The 27,975-nt window shown below is 31.6% G+C and overlaps 1 protein-coding gene across 5 annotated transcripts in view; it reads right to left on the reverse strand.

Moving 5' to 3' along the window:
* Nucleotides 1–27,975, reverse strand: part of LOC139781588 (short-chain dehydrogenase/reductase family 16C member 6) — an 84,673-nt gene that overhangs the window by 43,935 nt on the left and 12,763 nt on the right. For 2 of the 5 annotated variants that reach the window (XM_071720419.1, XM_071720423.1), the window contains exons 2-4: nt 25,007–25,470; nt 3,172–3,296; nt 2,004–2,114 (exon numbers count right to left, since the gene is read on the reverse strand). In XM_071720419.1, the coding sequence (XP_071576520.1) occupies nt 2,004–2,114; nt 3,172–3,296; nt 25,007–25,235 (465 nt within the window). In that variant the 5' untranslated portion in view covers nt 25,236–25,470. Of the gene's footprint in view, nt 1–2,003; nt 2,115–3,171; nt 3,297–25,006; nt 25,471–25,600; nt 25,620–25,945; nt 26,270–26,296; nt 26,488–27,975 lie in introns of those variants that run through there. The other 3 variants (XM_071720421.1, XM_071720420.1, XM_071720422.1) reach the window with 3 other exon arrangements.

Genomic DNA, 27,975 nt, shown 5'->3' on the forward strand with positions numbered 1-27,975 from the left:
AATTTTGCTAAAGGGAAAAGTTATTTCTTTTAGCATAGAGAATTACATCTTGTACTCAATATGCGCGAATTTTGGGACCCAGTATGTATTGTACATTATTCTTCATCACTTTCTCTTAATATAATATTTTTTCCATCTTTATAATTTTTGCAATAATATTATTACAATATATAGGGTGTCCTGAAATTAAATGTCAATACTTCGGAAGCGTGTAGGAAAGTAGGGAATCGATAAACTAAGAAAAAAGTCCTTCAGAGATTTGTTCGTTTTTGCTTCGTTTTGGGGAAAATCGCAAAAAAAAAAATAGTTTTTATTTTTTTACTTATTTATTTATACTTATTTATTCATGTTTTCACTTTTTTAATGAAAGTATTGTTCAAAATGTTTGCCTCTTGCAGCAATGCAAGCATTGCATTTAGCACTGATAGCAGTGATAGCTCGTGTTGCAGCTAGACACTGCAGTTCAGTTGATATTGTATTTGGTGAACTGTAGTCACGATTCGGTCTTTTAGCTGCTCTCTTGAGTTGATTGGCAACAAATAAACTTCTCAGGCAGAGCTACTCGAGCCTGACTGGACATAAATTATCCACAACGATGGATTGGACATGGAAGAGCCTGTACCTTGGCCCCCGATCACTCGATCTGACAGGACTGCACACATGGATTTTTTGTGGGGGGGGGGGGCTTTGAAGCAAGTTTATTCGTTGCCAATCTACTCAAGAGCTGAGAGATCGTGGTTACAGTTCACCATATCACCAAAACAGTGTCCAGATGTATTATGAGCAGCGCTAGATGCAATGCTTGCATTGCTGCAAAAGGCCAATATTTTGAACCATATCTTCAGGAAGTAACAATATAAATAAAAAAGTATAAAATAAGTGAAAAAAAAAAATTTTTTGCGATTTTCTCCAAAACGAAGCAAAAATGAGCAAGTCTAAAGGACTTTTTTTTTTAATTTACCGATCCCAAAATTTCAACATTTAATTTCGGGACACCCTGTATTATTAACAACCTTTAATATTAATTAATATTAATAATATTGTTCTTGTTTTTGTCGACTTTTTAATATTCTTTTTTATAATTAATATCGTTTTATTATCTTTACTTTACATATTTTTAATCCATTCTTGAGCGAACACATTTTTAGATAAGGACATAAATAATAAATCATATTGTGATAAATATTTTGCGAAGTAGACCTACGAATTTCAAGACAAGGGAATGTACGTTATAGAAATTATCGGGAGCAATGTACTATTCGATATAGCAAATTTTATTATGACAGAACTATTTCGTTTTGTTTAATAAAAAGTCAATAATGAGTAATAATAGACATATCTAATATGTGTACAAGTGTAAAATCAATGTAATTACACGTTAGCAAAGATTCGAAATGAACGAAAGTCTGCGAGCGGATCGTCGATTAAGTAAGAATTCGAATTAAGGAATTATTTGCATTTGGCAAGCGTGCCGCTAGCTCATGCGTGTCGCAATACACAGCGAGACTACAGCGTATCTACTACAGCACCGCTTGTCTGCGGACCTATCTGACCGGTTCTTGCACCTGACCGACGCAACACATGGGAGGAACAAAATGGAATGCCTCTCTCTGCTGATTCTTCTAGATGACTGGATGAGACCGTAGCTCGCGATACTTGAATTCCTGACTCACGAACCCGTGGCTAACTGGATAACTCAAAATATCAGTGACTCGCATATCGCGGTCGTGAGACATCGTTTCGAAATCGACGTCTTGTTGCAAAACTTCTACGACCGAGAAGCTGAGAACGAGCGAGACCTCATTTCGCGGCGTCTCGGCAATGTCTCGAATCTGAGTTTTTCTTCTTTAACAATAAGAACATTTTCACGAATAGTGCGATAGATCCCACAGAGCTATACGGTAAATGGAATCACGTTTACGTTATATCGACGTTCGATTTTTCGGCGACAAAATAAATATCATGAGATAATTTTCTCCAGCGAGGAATAACTTTCCACTTACCCAAAAGTGACTCATGACGTTAACATCCATCGTCTGGATGATAAGTTTGTCCGGAGTGTCCAGAAATTTCATTCCTGTAACGATGCCCGCGTTGTTGATGAGAATCGTCACCTATAAATAATATAATATATCATTTAAGTACAATAAGTAAAATAAAAGCAAAAACAAGCGATAAAATGCCGTTTTGTACAAACTTTTCTCGCGAAGAAACGCTTGCGAAAAAGCGAGGGCTTTGCATTTGAATGAAAACTACGATGACAAAAAGAGATGTATAATATAATGTTATATTCCTGTGTGGACATAAAGTGTGTCAGGGAACGGACACGTGTAAAAGAACGAAAAATCATATTTCCTCGCAGTTCTTAAAACAGGTCAGGCCCGCATATCGAGCCCAACGTATCGTAACGTTATGGCGTAATATAGACACTTTCATAATATCGTCCGCAAAAAAATTCTTGTCGCGCGACGAATAGCTTGGCGAGTCGTGGATTATTCGTTTCCTAAGATGATGTTTCTTTCATGCCGAATCCATTCGCAAACCGTTCAAGTTATCAAAGTTGACACGCGAATCGCGTCAAAAATCGAAACTAATAACAGAGAAAATGATCTTTAATTGATGCGACATTACAATAAATGAATTTCTTATAATTAGAGAGGAATAATTAGAGAAGAGCCTTTGACTGGTTTTTCTTTCGTTATTGTGATTTCGAGTCGATGTAATTTTGGTTAATTTAAACCTTAAGGTGCATACGTTCTTTCGGTACCTTCTAAGTGCATACGTAGGTCTGTCACATTCAACGCTATTTTTCTCTACCTTAAAGTATTTTAAAAAATCTAAAAAAAATTCATGAAACATCTGTCAAAATTGTAGTTGACGATTTTATAGTCATTTTGATAAATATCGTTTATTTAATATTTTCTGACAGACTCACGAGTTTTACAGTTACGAGTAGATATCACTTTGGCTCGGACGCCGTAGACCCACGTATGCACCTTAAGAGTTAATTTTATTAATTTTACTAATTTAATTCAATTTAATTTGGCAGATTTCTTCTCGAATAAACGCGAGAATATCATTATCACACACTGGCACATTCTCGGCGATACTCGGGTATCAGTTTCAATCTTTTGTAAAACACAATTTTAATAAAATACGCAATTGTGTTACCTTGCCGACCTCTTCCCTGATAATTTTGGCTTTTTTATATATGTCTGCCCGATCGCACAAGTCGCAAACGTAGCCGTAACACGTACCTCCGGCCGCCCGGACAAGTTTAACAGTTTCCTCGATGCCTGGAACAAAATAAAAACTACTCGAAAACGTCTTTTACTTGGCACATTTCAACAGCAATAATTGCGTGCGCCCATTACATCTTCTACTCGTTAAACAGATTTGCATTATGAATAAATATAAATGAAACACTGATACTACGAGTCATTGATAACAAAGAAAATCTCAAGAGAAAGAAAAAGGTAACTTTGACATTGCGATATCGTTGTTGCTTTTTCGTTAATTTTAATCTGTTAGAATAATATTATATTTTAGGAGAAATAGTAATGCGTTATTATCATATACGATAATCACTATACCTAGGTTGAAAAAATAATACTCTATATAAAACCGCGAATAAAACTCAGAATTATAATTATTTATTTAATTTTATCGTAAATCTAATAATTATTACTATTTTTGAGTTCGCAGAAATAATGATAGCTTTAATTAATTAATTAGTTAACAGTTTTAATTAACTAATTTTAATTTCCTTAATTATGTGCCAATATAAATATTTTTTTATCACTGAGAATATTTAATGTATTTAAAACTTCATTAAGCATACAAGTACATTATTTGTAAAAGAAATTATATATATAGGTATATATATATATATATATATATATATATATATATTTGTATAGGTATATGTGCACAAGAAATTAAAATCTAATATATGAATCATATATTGTGTATGTAAAAGTCTATGAATAGACAGTTTCATCTTTTACAGTTCCTTTTCCGCTATTTGGCTTCTCGCCCGAAAAGTAACTGCTCTCTTCATGTAGTAGATCAAAAACATTAATACAACCATTTGCTACGATACTTTCACTGAAATCAATTTCTCTTAACAGCAATTAAAACATGAACATTTTTGTTAATAATTTGATTATACAATTATATTTAAAGTTGATAAAATGTTTTAAAAGTTTCGTGAAAGTTTTCAATATAACAGGAAAAGGAGAGAAAGGAATAGATATATAAAGAAACATTTTTATAACTTGTATATGCTCTATCTCTCTCTCTCTCTCTGTAAAAAATAGAAATAATATCTATATACTTTTAAAATAATAAGCTTTTAAATAATTTTTTACAAAGCAATTCTTAAAACATTTAATTTATTTCCTAAATCAAAAATCTAAAATATCTAAGAAAGCAAAAAATAAATAGAAAAAAGGTATAAATAGTTAGTAAAATGCAAAAATAGTTTATTCGTAACAAATACATTAGCAAATGAATTTAATAATAAAGTTATTTGGAGAAATACGAAAAGAGAAAGAAAGAAAAATTATTTATATTTTTTATATGTGTATATATTTTTTATGTATTTTATGTATTATACCCAAAATTCGCAATAAGGTTGGAATGACACTATACATTGCATTGCGTGACACTAGACATATGCGCTTACACAGGGCACGATATTCATTTGGCATTTGATTTTTGTAACGGTTAACTAGTTTGCGAACCTAACTAAGCGAACAGACTTGTAGACCTTGAACGTCGTGCTACTTCTATCGTCAAGATGAAATTCATATTCTTTATTTTAAAAATATCTAAAAATAAATTTTCGAAGAGTTGATTAATTTTTCTTAATGTGCAATTTATTTGAAAATGTGACACTATCGACATATAGTAAAATCTCATAGCAGAAGAAACATATAGTTTCATAATAAAGTTGATTATTATTTTACGCACAGCCGTTCATGATCAGGACGGATTAAAATTCAAGAAGCGTCGTTTCTTATACATATGTCCATGAACTCGAATGAATTCTACAGAGTGACCTTCTATTGCCATTGATCGAAAGAAAGAAACATCAATCTAAGCTGATCGATACTTGTACATAGTATTTTCGATTCTAACATTAATTCACGTAGCAAATTCACGAAATAGGAAATACATCGATAGAATCGCGACATTGCTCATACAAATGTCGCATCAACTATCGCTATTAGGTCATCGCGGAATGGAAGTGCAAATATCTTCGCAGTTAATTTTAAAAGTCTTGTCATAGAATGACGGTCATGAATAATAAAACGGAATACGATTAATTAAACAGATAAAAAAATAATAATAAAGCCTTAATCATAATAATACAGCCATTCCGGAATCTCATTGAACCGTATCACAAATAAAATGTACACAGAACAAATTATGATCGATTTTCACTGGAGAGTTTATCTAAAGAATCAGAAGATTATTTGCACAATTTAGAACATTTTTAATTTTTAAAAATTGCTTTATTGTATTTTTTTTACAGATAACGTATTCATGTGCATATTCGATGAACTTTGAACATGATTATAGTAACTACCTGGTAATGTTAATTGTTTTCGATCAGATAAATCTTTGAATATTAATATGATTAGTCACTACTTGTTAATGTCAATTGTTTTCGATCAAAGAAATCTATGAATATTAATATGTGTCGGCATAATACTAATTACTCTTGAAAGAGATATGTTAAGTCAATAGTCGCGATTCAATATTATCTTTTATCTCAAGACAATTGGTTTTCTCATTATATATGTACGATGTACTTTATATCGTAAAAGTATATATCATGATGAATATCACTTATTTGTCAATTCGGTAAGGAATATCTTCTTTTTCTTCTTCCTCTTTGAATAGGCTGGAGCCTGTTTTTAACAACTTTTTTTTTATGGCGCCTGTTGCGATGTTGATGTCCGGTTGTCCTTCTAGCGTTTTAGTGGTCTGGCTGGGAGTCTTTTGGACCATGGTCTCTTGCTATCTTTACAACTCTGTTGTCATCCATTCTTGATACATGTTTATTCCATGCTCGTCTTCTTTGTTTTATCCATCTGACGATGTCCCGAATGTTGCATTTTCTTTTTATTTCTGTGTTTGGGATTCTGTTTCTGAGGGTATGTCTAATAAATGCTTTTAAGTATCTTCATTTCTGCAGTACAGATATTCTTAGTTTTGCAGGTGTCAGCTCTGCTTTCCGCTGTGTAGGTCATTATTGGTCGGACACAAGTTTTGTATATCCTGATCTTGGCCTCTCGTTTCATATGATTGTTTTGCAATAAGAACTTTCAGGCACCTTGATATTCTTACCTCTGTGTTGGTCTGGTTTTAAACATAGGTTTTTCTATCCTAATTTGCGGATATTTTTATTCCCAAGTATTCAAAGGACATTTTACTCCCAGTGAGAAATGTATAGTTGACCCGACGTCGAATCAATGCCGATAATCTAATGTCGAAATAAGTTGAAATTTTGGTTGATTCGACATCGAAGTCGTATCAAATATCAACGAACTTTCAACTGTTGTTTCAACTTTCAATGTCGGATCGACCTTCTTTTATAACGGTTTTTCTACGTTGATTTGAATCCGATTATACTATACTATACATTTACATGCCTCTACTAAATCGGTTAATATCCTCCCCGAGTAGAAATTGTATCAGGCATGCCTGATGTCAGACGAGGTCCGAATGAGGTCCTCATTCGGACCTCGTCTGAACCTCGTCTGACATCAGGCTGCCTGATAAAATTTCTACTCGGGTCAATTCTCTTATTGCTAGTTAAAAACTAATATGTTTAAAGATTAACATTTTTTTTAACTTAAACATTTTATTAACATTTAACTTAAACATTTTATATTATAAGCATCTAAAATTACATCAATTTAAAATGACCAGAATCCTTGGTCGAAACACGGTGACGATTTGTCACGACAATTATAATCGTTGCCACGATTATAATCATTGTCAGTATATAGTCAATTAAAAATTCTTAATTGTGTTAATTATGCTCTGGCAAAGCAAATGTTACTTATTTGGTTTAAACATTTTATGTTAGTAGTAAGAGAATTATGCGAGTTTTTTTTATTAAACCGATTAGTGGAAGTTTGTAAACGTTATAGTTATTCATATTTTTATCTATAATAGTATTACAGATAATTTTATCTATAACAGTATTAAATTAATATGACTTTTATGTCGCATTTACATATACCAAAATGTACATCAGAGATTAACATTTTAATTTCGGTTTAATTTATCTTTTATCTCTTTCTAGTTCTCAGATTTAGAAAAAGATAAAAGGTAAGTTTAAAATTCTATATTGATAAAGAAATAGATATTATAGTAGAACATTATATATATATATATATATATATATAATATATATATATATATTATATATATATTATATATATTATATATATATTATATATTATATATTATATATATATATTATATATATATATTATATATATATAATATATATATATATATATTATATATATATACATAATATATATATATAATATACATTATATATATATATATATATATATATATATATAAAATAAAATATATATATATATAAAATAAATGACTCAAATCACTTGAATGACGACATAAAAAGAAATTTTTATATCCGTTTTAAATTGACTATAATATTTATATTATATGTGCATTGTCTATATATATAATTTTAATAATTATTTTATTGTGTAATATATTTATTATATAATATTTATTATATAATATTTATTATATAATATTTATTTGTCGATGTTGGATTAACATTGATTTGACGTCGGGTCAACTATAATCAGTCAAAAAGTTCGTCGATCAACAGTGATTCAACGTCGAAGACGTCGATCAATTCGATTTAACCAGCTGTCAACCTCTTCGACGTCAAATTAACGTTAAATCCACGTCACCTTTCTGACTGGGCTTGTTTTACTATTGTGGACAGCCAGCTTACATCTAATGGGCTTTTTGGCATGTTTTTGTCTTTTGGTAAGAAATATGTTAAGAATAAATAACTAAAAGTAAGTTATATATTAATTAAATATATAAACAATTTTATTCATTCAGAATAAAATTGATATTGATTAATTTAATAGCACAGCAATAAATAGGTAAATCAAATTATTCGATTTTTTATTGTGTAGATATTTCACATTAAATATGTATATGTATAACTATTACGCATTCTATAATACCCTGTCTACAATAGTACTCACAAATCGAATCTTTCAAAGTCTTCGTTTTTCAATAAGTGATAATAATTAAGCAGAATAATAACTTCTCTTTTCGCCAGTGATAGAATAACAATTAAAGTAACTTAAATCGACTGTAACTGGCAATATATAACGTCTTTCCGATATGAACATAGAAAAAACTGTGAGCCAACTCACATTGTCGGATTCACACAGCACTTTTTTCGGATCAAATCGAGACATTATTAATTTCGACCATCACTTTTGGTCAGTTGATGTAATTTCTAAGTTGAATAGTTTAAAATTTTATTGCGAAAAAATATTACCCCAGCCAGGGTTTGAACCCGCACGGTATACGGGAGGTTCCAGGTTCAAACCCTGGCTGGGGTAATATTTTTTCGCAATAAAATTTTAAACTATTCAACTTAGAAATTACATCAACTGACCAAAAGTGATGGTCGAAATTAATAATGTCTCGATTTGATCCGAAAAAAGTGCTGTGTGAATCCGACAAAGTGAGTTGGCTCACAGTTTTTTCTATGTTCATATCGGAAAGACGTTATATATTGCCAGTTACAGTCGATTTAAGTTACTTTAATTGATAATAATTAAGTTTATAAATACTGGATTCTTGGTCATCCAAAGACGAGGTAGTAATACACAATTTTAAGTGTGAACATACATCTCTCCCCAACACACACACACACGCACACAGAGCAGAGCATCCCATAGAGTTCGTCAAATTATTCAATTTTTCGGAGAAAAAACTTACTTTTAAAGAGATAACGGAAGGGGAAGAGGATAAAATCAAAATCTAACGGAAATTCCTTAAAGTAGAGAGACTTTACCCTTTAAAATAAAAAAAAATTTCAAATACGACAATTTTTCGTGGAAATACGGTTACTTGAAATTATGCGAAATTTTGGTATAAATTGAGTGTTGCGATAATTTTTTTGACGAGTGTAGTTTATAAAATTAATTGTGCAAACTGCGATGCCACTTATATTGGCCAAACTAAAAGGCATCTGGAGATACGTATTAAAGAGCATCAAGCGGACATCAGAAAGCATACCAGCAACCATTCTGTTGTCAGTAAACACCGCACTGCATACAATCACGAATTCGAATGGTCGAAAACAATCTTACATTGTGAAAAACAAAATAGAAAACGCGAGATTGCTGAGATGTTTTTCATAAAACAACACAATAACACATTCAATTTGCAGAAAGACACGGATAATTTTACGGGTCATATGATATAATAATAAAGAACACTTAGCGTTGATTGTAATCATTTTACTGTTTGCCGACGAATGGTGCTGACATGTTTTCCGAAACTTATTTCTTTCTTTTACATTATTACGTTTTACTTCACGTATGACGCACAAAACACCTGTAAGTTCTCTAATCTAAAAAATTTTTTGTATTTATTCCTATGTTATTACTTTAACTTTTTAATGTAATTTTAGTTTCTTGACTTTTGGCTTGCTGACACAATGCCAGGACTAGGATCGGTTGTACGACATATGTAAATTAACACTTGAGAAAAATTAAAATTAGTGGTCGAAATGTCGTGAGATACGAATAAATCTTTTTTTGCGTCAAATATTATTTTTCTTACTATGTTATCTTATTGTGGTCAACAACAAATCTATCTTATCTTATTGTGGTCTTATTGGTTTCAGAAGTTTTTTAAAATATTGGATTTATGATTTGGGAATATAATTTTAACGTATGCGTAGCACTTACACATTTTGTGTTCCGGCTCCCTTACCTTTATCAAAGAGGGATGTAAAATTGAATTTAAAACTGTCGTGTTTATATATATATATATAAATACAACAAACGGCCAATTTCGAGCACTTCAAGATGTTAAAAATGTATTAAACAATTTCGAAGTATACAGTCAGTCGACGTTTCGGCCTAACTTGGCCTTCTTCAGGACATTAAAAATCCAAACCGGTAACGCATTACAAAAACTCTTCTTCCTTTACAATAACTGAATCAAATCACAAACGCTACTATTTACAATATTTAGATCTCGCCGAAGTATGTGGAGAATTGGTCATAATGAAGTCAGAAGTAATAATCGAGTATTCGTCAAGTTATCCGCCGATTCACTTTGTCGCCAGACCGTCTTAGTGGCAACTAAACCGAAAGTTGAAATTTGAAATAACCACTAGATTAATAATTAAGTCCCAACTCACGACAATCAAATTCACATAAGCGGTCAACCAACAACGACGTGGGTGAACTCCTTTCATCACATCTCAAAAGCGTGTGTTCGTCGCAAAAGATAACAGACGACTGAGGCAATACACGCATCGCAAGGGCACAATAACCCATAGTTAATGTTGTTAGAAGAACATTTATGATAACCGATACAAAATATCGAAATAAGCATTGTTCAATAGTTCCGTGTCCTTGTTTAAATTTATACCATTTTTCTGCTCTTTAATATGAATCATTTTAGCAGTCAATCTCTTTTTATAATTATGTTCGATTTCTAAGATGCGTGCATTATCCCAGTCAAAAGAATGATTGAATTTTGTGGAATGCTCTGAGACAACCGAATGTTTAGACGCGTCCAATCTGATATTATTTATATGTTCTTTTAATCTGGTTTGTAATTGCCTCTTAGTCTGACCGACGTAAGTATATATATATGCGTGCGTGCGTGCGTGCGTGCGTGCGTGCGTGCGTGCGTGCGTGCGTGCGTGCGTGCGTGCGTGCGTGTGTGTGTGTGTGTGTGTGTGTGTGTGTGTGTGTGTGTGTGTGTGTGTGTGTGTGTGTGTGTGTGTGTGTGTGTGTGTGTGTGTGTGTGTGTGTGTGTGTGTGTGTGTGTGTGTGTGTGTGTGTGTGTGTGTGTGTGTGTGTGTGTGTGTGTGTGTGTGTGTGTGTGTAATACCTTTATATGTAGAATAATTATTCTAATTATTCTACATATTCCTTTTTACTTTTTTGACAACTTACTGACGAATATATTTTTTAGCACTCTGTGACTTTTCTATCAAAATTTCACGAACAGTTGACTGAGAATTGTTTGATAATGGCACTTTTTCCTCATCAGGTATTTTTAAGTGTTACTCACGATTTAAATTCCGTACATATTTTTACCCGCTGTATTGACGCTGCGATTTTTATAATTGTTTGTTGTTAGATTACTTGAGAAGGACCCGAAGCTTGGGTCGAAACGTCGTGTAATTTTGAAAATTTTGGCCAATTATAGTCGATTAAATATACGCACCTTTTGTTATTTATTATTGGCGGAACAAACACATATTTCTTATAGAATAATTATGTTATGTACAAAAAATCATACAATTCTGTTTAAAAAAATGACGATAACCTTTAGGTGACATAAAAAAATCGATTTTTTTCGAAAATTGATTTTACCATTATTTGTCTCCCTTGATATCCTATAACTTTTGTCTAAAACGTTTTTCTATGTCTTCCATATTTTTCGAGATATTTGCCTGGGGCATTTAAAATGGGACACCGCACCCTGTATATCATGAATATATTACATTCCCAGATAGCATAAATAATTATTATGAACTCAAAAAGGATTCACTTTTTCAAATTCTTTATGAATTCGCATAATTTGTTCGAAATGAATTGAAAAAAAATTCCCTTTTGATGTTTCAAAAATACTGCGATCGTTCAAAGTAACGCGTTGCCGCGACACGGCTACCATGCGCCATCAGTACCTTCTCATAAGCAAAAATCTTCACGCACTAGGGCAAAGGCGAACTTTGTGAGACATTTAGTTCTAATATTTTTCGTGATACTTCCGAGATATCATACAGTGCATGGCAAAATGCACTATACTCCGTCCAACGAGAGATCATGGTTGATCAAACGTAAATAACGATAGGGCATAGAGCCACAACAAGATGTTCGCGTTAAATTATTTTTATTTTTAATAGTGTTGAAAATATCTATTAAAAATAAAAATAATTTAACGCGAACACCTTGTTGCGGCTCTGTGCCCTATCGTTATTTACGTTTGATCAACCATGATCTCTCGTTGGACGGAGTATAGTACATTTTATGTTCTTTCTGACACAGAAATTGGATTAGAAGATTTGATACATTTTTTTGGGATAAATCATGAAGGATTCTTTCTTATTCTTCTTCAGATACAAAATAGTGTTCAGATAAAGCTCCATTGGAATAGTATTTAAACATAATTTCGAATTTATTGCGAATTCTTATGGAGTAGGAAAAGAATTTCTTTTATATCTGAAGACGGACTCAGAATTGATGATATAAAAATGAATTTCTTTTGAACTCTTAAGAGTCATTTTAGAACAGAAATGATACGGAAAAAGAATTTATTTCATAAATTAATAGAATTTAAAAAGAACTCTTTTTCAATTATCCTTGCTATGTGACTTGTATATATATCTGCTTTTAATGACATAGATATTCGATATATATGCAGAATCAGATATCATATCTGAGATAAAATTATCATGGCTTTTTATAATCTTGCAGATGTCTCTGAGATATTCTCATGATATCTCGACAAGTGTTGCACAATCAAATATTCTGTCATTCAGATATCTTCTAGATATCTTGGTAATATATTTTGCTGTGTGGGATATGTTTTATGTATTGAATATTATATAATCTGTTATTTATTTTTTAGTTTTAATTCTTTGCAACACACATTTGTCAAATACTTAAATGTCAAAACATTAAAGACAACTCTGAGTATTTAAACACAATGTCCAACTCGTAAATGTTTAACTCTCAGAGAGGGGTGGAAAATATTAATGATATTCAATATATCAATAAAAATCAATATCACGCGATAAGATATAAAAATTAATAACAGAAGATTAGTCGGGTTATTGGATATATTGATGTACAATATACGAAATATATGTATATTTAATGTCGTTAATATACGTAATATGATAATGTTCTGATATTAAAAATTGTTAAATACAATGTTAATAATGAATTATCTATATAACCTGAAAACATGCATGTTATTATGACTTCAATATTTTCGTATTAAAATTTTCGACTTTAATTAATATCTTAAGAATATATGCTATTCAGATATTTTATTTTATAATTTAACAGCACGATTGTATGGGGTTTATATTTGTTAGTATAATGTTGCGAAGATATAAATTTGAAGTAAGTATTTGATAAATAATTTATGCAAAGATCAATGAAAATGTAAATTATAAATCTTATGTAACTTAACAATATTACGCATACTTGTCATGATTTTTCTATTTAATTTGTAGTAGGGGAGACCGGGGCTAAAAGGTCAGTTTTTTTTCGGTGCCGATTTTTAACAACAAAATAAATAATTTTAGTTAAATGTGGTATACCACTGTAAAGAGTGAACCTTTAGCTACAAAATTTATATAGGAAATTTTTGTCTACGTCGCTTTGTTTAACCGGTATAGAGCAAAAACGACAACGGTGGAAAAATTGAAATCTCAAAAATGCCGGGGTTTAAACGTCACACTGCATTTTCAATACATATACGTACATCTAATCCTGAAAAATGATAGGATATATTTTAATAATTGTTTTTTAAGAGAAAAATATAAAAATTTATTTAAAATTTTTATGCGAAACATTATTAAAAAATAGTTACGAGGGTTCCTCTTTCCGCAGAAGTCACTCGTCCGACTTGTTTCACTCCTCGACGTCCGATGACTCTATTCGATGTCTGAACGGTTGTAATTCCCGTCTCATCCATATTCCATATGCAATGAGCCTGGAAATGTCTTGGAAATGCATCTGGACTGTTTACTGACCGATTAGCCCCAAACACAAGTTTCAGGTTTGATCGCCCACCAAATATTAGACATCAACGATAATGAAAAAACTACACTGGATTCGTGTTCAGCATGCATTACTCTTTATAATTATGTACCTCGAGATTTGGAGAGCAAATATTATTGCAGATATTACAAAATTTCCACGCGCAGAAAATGTAACTTTCACCTTCCGAAAACACGTTTGCCCTCGTAAAAATCATAATACGGCAGGTAACCTGCCGAAACTCCGTTGGTCACATGGGTACCATAAGCAGCGTTTACAATGTTAATAGCGAGTTCACACAATATACAGGTTCCGAGATATTTGATTTGACGCTTCAACCCCGTTGACCTTTTAGCCCCGGTCTCCCCTATATATCTACTACTTTTATAGATATATCTCTAATTCTGTAAATGTTTTCTTTGTGCGATCTGTCAAATTATGCATAGAACTTTACTTTTATATTTTATATTTTATATTTTATATTTTATATTTTATATTTTATATTTTATATTTTATATTTTATATTTTATATTTTATATTTTATATTTTATATTTTATATTTTATATTTTATATTTTATATTTTATATTTTATATTTTATATTTTATATTTTATATTTTATATTTTACTAGGTTTTTCGCCCGCGCTTTGCGCGGGCTCAAAACCTTTTCCTTTTTTTAAAGTCTAGATCCCTTCCCTAAACCCTCTTTGTTCTTACTTTTTTCTTCGCAGATTCAAATTTTTTTCCACTTTAAGTTATATTTTCCTCTCTTAAATTTATGTATATATAGAGATATATATTTATTTTTTCTGCGCATTGCGCGGATGTTTTAGCACTAACACAAATTGTTATATATTTTAAACTTCTTTGTTCATAACTTTTTAATAAACAATGACCGCCGGCTAAAACCTTTTGAAGGTCACTCAGGATGATGACCTTGACAACATATGTCAAGGTCAAAGTCATTGGTAAGGTTTGACCTTTTATGCATATTAACCAATTTTATTATTTAAAACAAATATTATATTTTATATTATATATTTTATATTTTGTTACAAATAACAAGTATCTATAAAATTTCATAATTTTCTTCTTACTCCTGACTGCTGTCAATCGTTGTTACCTTATTTCTCGGTAACTTCAACATACCTTGATATATGTACTTCCGCATACAAGTTTCTTATTGATTAAGCTTGGTTTAAAACGTATAATTATATTATTAGTTGTTGTACTAATAAAAAAGCGGAAAAACGATATATTTCATTTATACGTTCTCTTATTGGCTATCGACTGACAAGGGAACGTTTGGAACTGTCCCTCATCTATTTTGATAGGCTTTGGATATATATTGTAGAGCAGAGTAATGAAAATTTAAATTAAAAAATAATGCATTACTTATTAATTTTTTAATAAGTAATTATTTCTTTACTTATTAATTATTAAAAAAGTAATCCGAAATGGAAAAACCGCATTGATTATTTAAAAAATAATGCGTAATGAAAAAAAATCGCATTGATTATTTAAAAAGTAATGCGTAATAAACAAAATCGCATTGATTATTTAAAAAGTAATGCGTAATGAAAAAAATCGGATTAATTATTTAAAAAGTAATGCGTAATGAAAAAAATCGCATTGATTATTTAAAAAGTAATGCGTAATAAAAAAAATCGCATTAATTATTTAAAAAGTAATGCGTAATAAAAAAAATCGCATTGATTATTTAAAAAGTAATGCGTAATAAACAAAATTGCATTGATTATTTAAAAAGTAATACGGAATGAAAAAAATCGCATTGATTATTTAAAAAGTAATCCGTAATAGAAAAAATCGCATTGATTATTTGAAAAGTAATGCGTAATGAAAAAAAACGCATTAATTATTTAAAAAGTAATCCGTAATGGAAAAAATCGTTGAAATTTTTGTTTATCATTTGTTTTATGTACGGATTATTGAAAATAAATATTACTGTTCATCCCTGCTTAATACACACATATAGTAGTCGAAGAGTGAATATAGTACGTAAATTGTACGTGTAGGGGGGACCGGGTCTAACTCGACACCGGGGCAAACTTGACACTAGGCTTTTTGCCAATTTAAATCTATCGTAGAAACTTGCCTTTCCTACTGTAAATGCGTCTTTATGTGCCAGTATTATCAACGGAATTTGGTAACATTGTGAGTTATAGTGTAATTTTTAACGCGACATAAGCGTTTTTGATAGTAAAAAGTAATTTTTCTGATCTCTCGAAAATGTCTACTCTTTCATCAAGCTTTACTCTTGCGAATCTACCGGTAAGTGATTTTGATGGAAAATTCGATGCTTTATACGAATCTGATAATAGTTTTTGCATATTTTCAAAATTTTTATATTTTTGGAGTAACAAAAGTAAAAAACGACGTTTGGGGCAAAGTCGACGGGGCAAAGTCGACACGCTGTTTTATTGGCTCCCAATAATAAACGATGCTTGTGATGCAGCTATATGGCCCATGACAAATGTGTGCGCACGTGTAATCGCGAATTTACTTGCATAAATTGTTTTTCAGACATGAGTTTAGATGAAAATAATTGAATGTTCAACAATTTTGGTTTTCATTATTTCCAATGATTGTTTTACTTAATTCCAAATTTTTGTACTTTCTAAATACACGATAAACAAATGTATATTTAGTTTCAGACAATAAAAAATAAGTTCCAGATCAAATTGTGTCGATCAGGCAAAGTGTCGAGTTTACCCCGGCATTTTTTAATTTGAAAATTTGTCTTTGCGTCACTTTTCTTTTCCTGGGGGCAAAACTAAGCGACGTACAGCAAAATTTCGTTAAGCAATTTTGTACCTGAAGGAACGCTCTTTAAATGTGTACCATTAAATTTGCTTGAAAATTTTAATTAATTGTTGAAAATTGCCTTTAAAAAATTGTGTCGAGTTAGCCCCGGTCTCCCCTATATAATATTGTGGTCCTCTCATTTTCCATGGGCGCCATCATGTTGATTGACGAGAGACATAGCAGTAACATTAATTGTCATGTACAAAGTATTGAAAATTCAAATTAAAAAATAATGCATTACTTATTAATTTTTTTAAAAGTAATTATATCTTTATTTATTAATGATTAGTAATCCGGAATGGAAAAACCGCATTAATTATTTAAAAAATAATGCGTAATGAAAAAAATCGCATTGATTATTTAAAAAGTAATGCGTAATAAACAAAATCGCATTGATTATTTAAAAAGTAATGCGTAATGAAAAAAATCGCATTGATTATTTAAAACGTAATGCGTAATAAAAAAAATCGGATTAATTATTTAAAAAGTAATACGTAATAAAAAAAATCGCATTGATTATTTAAAAAGTAATGCGTAATAAACAAAATCGCATTAATTATTTAAAAAGTAATGCGTAATGGAAAAAACCGCATTGATTATTTGAAAAGTAATGCGTAATTGAAAACCTTCGTATTGGTTATTAAAAAAATAATCTTTAATGAAACCGTAATACATTACAAAAAGTAATGCATTATTTTGAACCCTGTTGTAGAGCAGTGAAAAATAACAGACACGTATTTTTTTATCGGCTTCAAAGCATGTTTAGAGATTGAAATAATCCCTAAGGTTATGGTATTAAAGTGATCTATGTAATCTTGTACTTATTTAGATTTTTTAAATGTCATATTTTTTAACATATCCCCACCCTTCAATGTTATTTTTGCAAAAATATGACATTAAAAAAATCTAAATACACGATTACAGGGATCACTAATACTGCAACCTTTTTGCCTAAAACATTTTGTCAGATACCTCACGGTTTCAGAGATATTCCCTACATATATTCATTTCCAAACATCCAACTTCAATTAATACAAGAAAATAAAACATTTCAGAAAATTATAAATTCTGTTGAATGTTGAAAAAAGATTAGAAGTGCGCTATTTAGGAAAACAACATAAAACTCTTTATATATATATATATATATATATTGTTATTGGTTACTTAAGTTTTAAAATGCTAAATTTACCATGTTAGAAAATTGATTATTTCTACATACTTGGTATATATTATATACATCTTTGGCTGGTATTCATAGTCGGATCTTATATTTAAGACCGTCTTAAATATAATCTTAAGGGTGTTATGAACCAATCACAGAGTATTAGTATTAGCAGGCCTGTTCGTTTTCGCTGCACTTCTGAACTAATGCAATAAGTTAACTTGAAGGAGAAAGTCAATGAAGGAGGGGGGGGAGAGGGTTTGTAAGGGTAAATATTTACCAAGCTTTTGACCAATTATTTTGTTAGAGATTAGAGAAATGTATTGTATAATGTACGTAATACATTTCTCCAGTAATTTAAATATTTTAGATTAACTTACTATAATATCAGAAGAAAACGGTGGCTTTCTCTAGTATAATTATTGTGTTCTTGTATTATAAAAATACATGCAGTGTGTGCGCACGCGCACATGTGTGTTATTGTGTGATTCATAAGTAAGAAAAATTAAAAGAAAATGATTAGATCAGGATAGTGTGTGTGTGTGTGTGTGTGTGTGTGTGTGTGTGTGTGTGTGTGTGTGTGTGTGTGTGTGTGTGTGTGTGTGACCTTAAACTAACTTTAGTCCTCATACTCTTTTTCTGCGCACGTATTTTGAAGATCGTATGTATATAAGCCAATCATTTTACGAATCATAATCTGAAAGCTGTTTAAATGACATTAATGCTCCATGCGCGTACGCAATGACCCTGAAATTCGGAAGCCTAATCGACCTTGCATTTATGGCGGGTCTTTCAGTTGTATTATCGATTTATATCAACCATCGACACTTTCTGAACGTCTTTCTTTCAATTTCGTTCCTTTGTTACAAGATTCCATCATTTATGCATGTAAAACAATTGTTTATTCTAAGCAAAATTATCAATTATAATGTAACAATGTAACCAATGTATGTTTACATCAATACATCAATTATTTATCATTTTTACGATAAATAACTGACTTTAAAAAATTTTTATAACATACAAAATATCTTGCTTTATAAATTTTTTTATATTCCTGTAGTTCTAATAACTGCGAGATTGTGTTAAAAGAATTTTAATGTCATATTTATGATGATTGTACAAGTGTTCACAGCGCATTTTAATTAAATTTATAACATACAAATTTCAGATCTATATATTTTTCATTTTATGTAGGACACGAATTTTGAACATTGCATGATTCTCTCAAGTATTTACGCGTCCGACAATCTCTGTTTTTAATGTATGACATAGAAGTTGAAAATATAAGAATTATGAGACTTTTAAATATCTCTTATAAATTTACCTAGCAAACTCATAAGATTAAGCACATATTTTAAAAACTAGTTCTTTAGAAGCTTATTATTTTAGAAATATATTATTAGTATTTTTTTAAATATAATATACAAGTTATAAAAGTTTGATCTTATGTTTACTCCATTTATCCTCCTTTTTGTTATATTAAAATGTTCTAGTAATTATATTCTTTTTGCTGTAATATAATTATATGTATATAAAATATTGTTATTGTTGTGAAAAATAAAGTTTGCGTGCGTCAATAAATAAAAAGTTAAATAGTTGGACGATAACGTTGATAATTCATGTTCTGTTAATACATAAAACGATGTCTATTTTACATAAAAAGATGTCTATATTAGAATAAATGTTATACTATTATGCCATTTTTTTTAAATAAGCACAATCAATCAAACGTAAGATATACAAATGTATTGTAAACAGATTGAATCTGTAATGTCGCAATTTTATCACCAAAAACACTATAATAATTAATTATTTCTATTGTGTCACGATAGCTAATGTATGAAAGAAACTCATTAATAACATCAGATTCTGTACAAACTTTCAAAAAAAAGCTAATATAAATAAAAACGTGAAATCCAATTATAGCTTTTCATAAGAAGTTTTTAATAAAATTAACATTTTACATGTTTTATATTTGATAATAAAAATTTTATTTGTCATCCAATGTATATCCAATGTAATATTAAACATTTCATTCATAATTCATATTTCGAGGTAAAATTGAAAAAATATTTTATTTATAATTTTAGACATTAAATAAATTATAGATATAATGGATATATAGAAATAATGGATAAATAATATATGAATATTATAATAATTATATGGATATTATAATATACAAGGCAATCAGCGATCATTCATTGAGATTTTCTCCAGAATAAAGGTAGGAGAAAAATTCAGAAATAATTTAAATGGTTCAATACTAACTTCAAGTATCGAGTATGTATGTATAAGCAGGGGAGATCGGGGCTAGAAGTTACACATATTAGTTGTCACAAAGCTTATATTTCATTTAAGGTGGTTCAAGCATTTAGGTCAAATGTAGATAGCCCGGAAAATATGATATTAAATGAAAGGTTAACGTTCCTAGAGTGTGTCTTAAAAATTTCGAATTTTTTTACCGCTTGGTTCCGGAGATATATGTCCGTAAACTTTGCCAATTTTACATGGTGATAATAGGGAAAGGAGGGTCAGATCGCACATTTATGGAATACGTTCATACTTCTCGAGTAGATAAACGAATAAAAAACTGTTTAATCGATGCAATAAACATTTCTAAAGATACTGACGCGACACCAAACTGATTGACCGTACCGTATATAAATAAAGCGAAACTTTCGACAAACTTTCGGCAACTTTCGACGTTTCGACACGACACGAGAGTCATGGCGGCCGTCTTGAGTGGCTGCTTGGCAACGTCGCACGCGTCAGCTGACGCACAAGACGCGTGTCCTACCATTCTCCCACCGTTGAATGGAGGTTCCTTATGGATAACATATTTTTTTCGGCAGTTGTATGAATATATTCACTATCGCGGAATTGTAGAAATTGTGACGTATATTTTTTCTATTTTAGTATATTTTATTCTTTACCGGCGTGATCATATTTATGGTTATATCACCAACTCTAGTCAAATTTGTGACTTTGTTCTGATATTTTCAGTTTATAGCAACGGTTAAATGAGAAAACACCTTACAGAATAATTAATTTAAATGTATGCTGATTTTTACATACTAAATCATTCATATTTGTTACTAGTAACAATAGTTGTTTTTGTGACTTCAAATTACTGCTTGAACCACCTTAATAGATTGAGTGGCATATTTTTCTCTATAGTGTAGGTTGAACCTCGTGTTAATCGTATGTACGAAATAGCTCGTTGCATAAACATTGTATGTAATATTTACGAGCTCTTTTTAAAAATTTGACGTAGTGAGTAAATTTTTCTTGGTAAATATTTACCTTTACACAGCCTCCGCCAATGACCTTGACCTTGACATATGTTGTCAAGGTCACCCTCCTGAGTAACCTTCAGAAGGTTTTAGCCGTCGATCGTTTTTTATTAAAAAATTATTCACAAAAAAAGTTTGGAAAATATAGCAGTTATATTAACGGGATAGAAGTACACATGTAAGCGGGAGAGAGCAAAATATCCATTTGCATATCACTTAGCTTTTAATGATGAATATATTCTATATAATATATCAAAGTACATGGAGGGTGCAGGGGGGGGGCGATTTAAAAGTTATGAGCAAAAGAAGTTTAAAAAATTCACAAGTTTGTGTCAGTGCTAAAAAAAGTAATTTGCTGATGTATGTGTATTGACAGTACACATGTGAGCGGGAGAGGGGCTACCGCCCCTCCCCCGTATGCAGGAGGGGTGGGGGTGGACCTCGGTTCGCGTGAAAAGTCGCATTGTGCAATTTTATCAAAAATATGTCACATCAATTTATTCATTAGTAATTGATACATTAAGATAATACCGTTTTTTAAACAAAAATTCAGCTATGTAATTTATATAATGTTCTTGTTTTATGTCAAAACGAGGCAAAGCAGCATATCGCGCCATAATCGTTCTATATTTTGTGTATGTACACCTAACACAGAGTCTACAAAATTCTTAGAATAATTCACAGTATGATGTATGTAATTAAAATCATTCAAAGATCTGTATTTTTTCCAACAGTCACTATAGATTATTGTGCCAGGTTTAATACGTTGCTGAATGATTGTAATTAATGTATTTGCAGTACGATCTTTTACTGTGATAAAAATGTGCAACTATGTTACAAACAAGGTCAATCATTGTAGAATTCGGGTTTTCAACTTTCCACGTGAAACGATCGAGGTCCACTCCCACCCTCCTGTTTGCGGGGGAGAGGCGGTAGCTCCTCCCCCGCTCACATGTGTACTGTCTATATACACACATCAGCATACATATCAGCAAATTACCTCTCTTAGTAGTGATATTCGTATATTTTCCAAATTTTTTTTGTGAATAACTTTTTAATAAAAAACGAGCGACGGCTTAAACCTTCTGAAGGTTAGTCAGGAGGGTGACCTTGACAACATATGTCAACGTCAAGGTCATTGGCGGGGGCTGTGTAAAGGTAAATATTTACCCTTTTACTTACTCAAAGTTTATGAAAGTATTGCAAAGTTTATGAGAATTATTATTCTTTTATTTACTTTAAGTATATGATAATTATATTATAAAGTTTATGAAAATTGTTAATTTTTCATTCAATAATTATTTAATTCAAGCTGTAATATATTGTTAAGTTAAATCTACAAAAAACTGTCACTAAAACTTTAATAAAACATTAAAACAGGAACTATTTGTCGTATGTTTCCTTTATACAGTACCCTCCATAAGTTTGGAAACACTCTATAACAGATGCCGTACGTGCGACTATTTACAGATAAATAATCACACGGCAGCGATCTGTGCAGATTTTTGGTATGAATATATCGTAAGACGTTCAAATGATGATATATATTTCCACCTGGGACACTTGCAACACTTGTACATGCCGAAAATATGTCGGATGATCATTTCGCGACACCGAAGTGCTCGGAGTTGAATTTGTTGAACAGCGAATCACAAGTCACAGGTGCACCTTTGGGAAGTTCTCTAGCAAGAATGGAAACGTATCTCGACTGAACTCCGAAAGTTGATCCACCGTATGCCGAGAATATGCAAGGCAGTCATTAAGGCAAAAGGTGTGGTTACTTTGAGGAATGTAAAATTTAATGGAAATTCTTTATTTTAAAAGCCTGTCGGATAACGTATGTATGTATGTATACCTTCATTTTAGTTTTCTTTAGTTAAATAAACACTTACAAAGCAAAATATATTGATTTTATTATGTACTATTTCCTGTATATTGCATTTTATAGAGTGTTTCCAAACTTATGGAGGGTACTGTACATATGAAAGATACGTGACAACCAATCCAGAAACATGTGACAACGAACGCTAGGTATGGAGTAAGTTGTCACATTTGCACGATTTTGCTTAGAATTAAATAACTTTTTTGTGTATAAATATATATAAGTCTAATTTTTTTTTCTTACACCTAAAGGATATAGCTGCATTATAAAATAGTAGGGAAGACCGGGGCGAAGTCGTCACCGGGGCGGAGTCGTCATTGCAATTATCTCGAAATCTGTATGTTGTGTAAACTCGCCATTAATACTGTAAACGCGGCTTATGGTGCCCACGTGACCAACGGAGTTTAGTGAGATTATGTGCCATGTTGTGATTCTTATCGAGGTAAACGTGTTTTCGGAGGTCAAAAGTAAAATTTTTTGTGCGTCGAAAATTTGTAATATCTTAAATATTATTGTGTTTCCGAATCTCAAAGTAAGTGATTCTAAAGAGTAATGCATGCTGAACACAAATCCAGTAAAATTTTTTTATTTTCATTGATTTCTAATATTTTATGAGCGACCAAACTTGAAACTTGTGTCCGAGGCGAAGTCGTCACCAAGCCATATCATGGAGGCTTCCGGCGAAAATCAAAGTCAAAGAAGCAGCAGTGGTCGAATTCCGCCGAGGACTTGGATAATATGTGCTGCGTGTGCTCAGAGATGACAGAATAGAGCTGACGAGAAACGTGCGGGCGTAGGGCACATAAGTGTGTGCGCTTTCCTTGTAATTATTTTCCGCCATCGTGTTTTTAATTAATGTTTCCATTTTTCTATTAAAAAATAATTAATAAAATGTATCCTATCATTTTTCATGATCGGAATTATAAATTTTCATTTAAAATTCAGTCCGAGAATGAAGTGACGACTCCGCAATTTTTACATTTCAATTTTTGCACCTTTGTCGTTTTCACTCTATACCAGTTGAACAAAGCGACGTAGACCAAAAATGTCCGTATAAATTTTGTAATATCTTCATAAGGGTTCACTCTTTACAACTGTATACCACTACATTTTACTAAAATTATTTGTTTTGTTGTTAAAAATTGGCACCGAAAAAATAGTGACGACTTCGCTCCGGTCTCCCCTATACGATATTATAAAATATTGCAAACATTTTTTAAAAATCAGTATTTGAAAAGTGTGACAACCCGCCCCGGTCTCCCCTATGGAGGAAAGGGGCCATCCATCTTTTTATGGATAAGAACAATCATATGTAACTTTACGTAAGATCACATTTCCTAAGAAATCAAGTTACATATAATGATACATATATAATTACATTTTTCATCTGTTTTGTCAAGTTTCTAATCTTGACTTGGCCATTCTGTTAAATTCTATGCCTATATGATATAATTAAATAAAAACTTATTATTGTGTGTGTAATGATGACCAAATTTTGACATGTTATCAATAGAGATATGTTATTCGTTCTTGGAATTATAACATGTTACAGTTATCAAATTTGTTATGACTATCATATGAACCAATTTATCACGTATGTTTGTCATAATTTTTGTATCCAATTTAGAATAACTAATATTTCTAGAATTTTATTAAAATTTCCACTAGTTTCATAGCTATATTTCTATTTCATACATTCTTTCTTTGCGCATGTAAAATTTTATCTTGTATTTTGTTGCAAATGTTGCAAATATAAAATTTTTCTATTGTCTCATTTCGGACTCACCGGTCTCATTTATATCCCAAACGATGACGATGGCGCCCAAGTTGGCCAGCCTGAGGGAGAGAAGCCTCCCCAATCCTCCGCCACCTCCTGTCACGAGAGCAATTTCACCATCTATGCTCTTCATTTTGTACCTCTTAGGAATGAATGACCTGACTATGCCATCCAATATCGCAAAGATCGACAACAACAGGAAGATAATCACCTCCCCAATTGATCGTAAATATGTCATATTGGTCCTGTAGGCACGGCAAATTTCATACGCGTTTTCTGTCTTGCGTAAGGCCTGCGTAAAACCGAATTGACAGCTTTGCTCGTCGAGCCCTTTGCGCGGCTTCCCTGCAACTGAAGCTATCGATCGTTTTAGTCTGATATTTCTCGAACCGCACTGTGTTGAAGCTGTTTTAGAACTTGCAGAGTGGCGACCAACGATTACGCCGAAGGCTCGATGGCACTATACGTTTGACCTGAAATATAAAAACATAGTTTTCAGATAACATATCACGCTTATAAAAAGAAAACAGATAACAGGAATAATTTATATCCCCGTTGAGTGTTTTCCTGAAGTGACTATCAAGAGGCATGATAATACTCAACGCGTTAAATATAAATACAGTAGACCTATCCGTATAAGACGAGGAATGCGTTCCATGTTATATGAATCCGTGTTATACAAGTCACATAAATTATACATATATGGATTATGTATGTCTATAAAAACACATATTTATAAAAGATGAGAGGGTTTATTATAAAAAATATAAAATAAATATTAAAGATGTAATAGTAAAATTTTTTATTTTACTTTAAAACAAACAAATATTAAAATTTTTCCGTCGTGTTATACGAATCCGTGTTATATGAACCTCTTTTAGATATATGAGGGTCTAATAAATGTAGGATTATTTAAAATACGGTATTTTAAGGCTCTTGTTTACTCACTACAGCCATCTTGGATTGATGACGTTAAAGCAAGAAATATAATAAAAATTCTTGCGATATACATTAAAATAAAAATGTTTTTCAATGATATAGGATTTGTTATTGATAGAATAGACTTGTAAAATATACTGAAAACTCTCCTTTTGTTTGGGTAATCCACATATGTCGAATGGAATTATGCATAATCAAGGGCGAAAATAAGCCGTTTGACAGCTACCGGATTGAAATAAATATTTGCTTTCATTATTAAATTATGACAAAATGAGAGTCTTCGGTATATCTTAATTAATATTCTACGACAATTATTGTAAATATAAAAACACTGCACTAAAACGAAAAATAACACTGTACGTCGCAAGAATAATTTTTAACGTCATTTTTCACGCTTTTTATTTCACAGTTTTGCCACACTGCAAAACATATTCTTGTAAGGGAGGGCGGTCAGGATTGCAGGTTAATTGATTAACGGGCCAACTCGATAAAACGCAATAATATTTATTGGAAGATCCGCGCGTTACGGTTACGACTTGCTCGTTGGCCGGTTGTACAAGAAGTCCTTTCAAACAGGGAGTGTCTCCCTCGCAAAGCCCCACTACCAATCACTGCACTCATGCCACAGCCAATCATAGCACACATGCATCTACCAATCAGAACGCTCTAGGTGGCGCCAGGCGCGAGTGTATCTACGCGAGCGCCTCGTAAATCAAGCGCGGGAAATTCGAACGGGGTTTACGGCCTCAATCGCCGATTACAGTTCGGCCATTCCTGACGGGGCCTTCGACCTCGAAGGGTTGTAAATTATATAATGTAAATCATAACACAGGAATATAACATAAAGTGTAATTAAAAATATAATATCGCAAAGTAACACAAATTGTCATTCAATACAAATTGTAATAATTAACATAAAGAAAATTTAGACTAAGGGATTTGAAGAAAAGAAAATTTAGACTAAGGGATTTGAAGAAAAGAAAATTAAATGAAAAATTCCCGATTTTGGGTGATAAATGAATGTAATAATTAACCTTTAAGGTTTATTGACAGGTTTAAGCCACGGTTTCATCCTGTCTGGTGACAAAATCGAATTATATGGTTTCTGTGAGATATTGAAACCTGGAATATCTGTAATGACGTATCTATTTTTGTTAAGAACTTTGGCCACTAAATATGGACCTTTATAGGCAGGTTTAAGTTTCTTTTCTTCCCCTGGCTTAGTAACAGTGTCTCTAATGAGTACATAATCCCCATGGTTATACATGGAGGGTTTTTTGTGACGTTCATCGTAGTACGCTTTGTTATAATTCTTAATATTTTCGGCCGCTCGCAATGCTAATTCTCGACTATCTTCTCGCTCGGCCTCAAAATCTAAATCTGTTTTTGCTAGGTTTTTTAAAAATCTAATTAATTCCACATCGGGGTGGTTACGTAAATCGTATCCTAATAATATTTTGGACGGAGTCGCTTTAAGCGCAGTATGATACGTATTATTAATGGTATATTGTACGGCATCTAAATGGTTATCCCAATTTTGTAGGTCTTCGCCTATTCTACAAAGTGATGACTTAAGAAACCTGTTTACTCGCTCCACCAGACCATTAGCCCATGGCGCTGCTACGGCTACCAATCTATGGGAAACGTTTCTTTGTCGCACGAATGAAGCGAATTCTCGTGAGGTAAACGCGGTTCCTCGATCCGAAACAATTGTCTGCGGATTACCAAAAATATTGAAAATATCAGTTAAGTGCTTAATGGCTTCTTTAGAGCCTGTCGACTTAGTTGCAAGTAACCAAGTGAAACGAGAAAAAGCGTCAATAATTAGAAAAATATGTTTAAATCCGTTTTCCGTTTGATTCAACGGTCCAAAATGATCGATATGTATGATCTCTAGGGGAAGGGTAGGATTGTCAGTAATTTGGAGTTCACCTTCTCTTACATTAGAAGATGCGTTAGCTAAAAGGCAATTTAGACAGTTGTCAATGTGAGTTTGAACTCTTTTCCGCATTGACGGAAACCAATATTGAGCTAGGATA

The sequence above is a fragment of the Temnothorax nylanderi genome, unplaced genomic scaffold (assembly GCF_030848795.1).
Source record: "Temnothorax nylanderi isolate EJ_2023f unplaced genomic scaffold, tnyl_v1.0 TNYL_tig0347_pilon, whole genome shotgun sequence".
Lineage (NCBI taxonomy): Eukaryota > Metazoa > Arthropoda > Insecta > Hymenoptera > Formicidae > Temnothorax > Temnothorax nylanderi.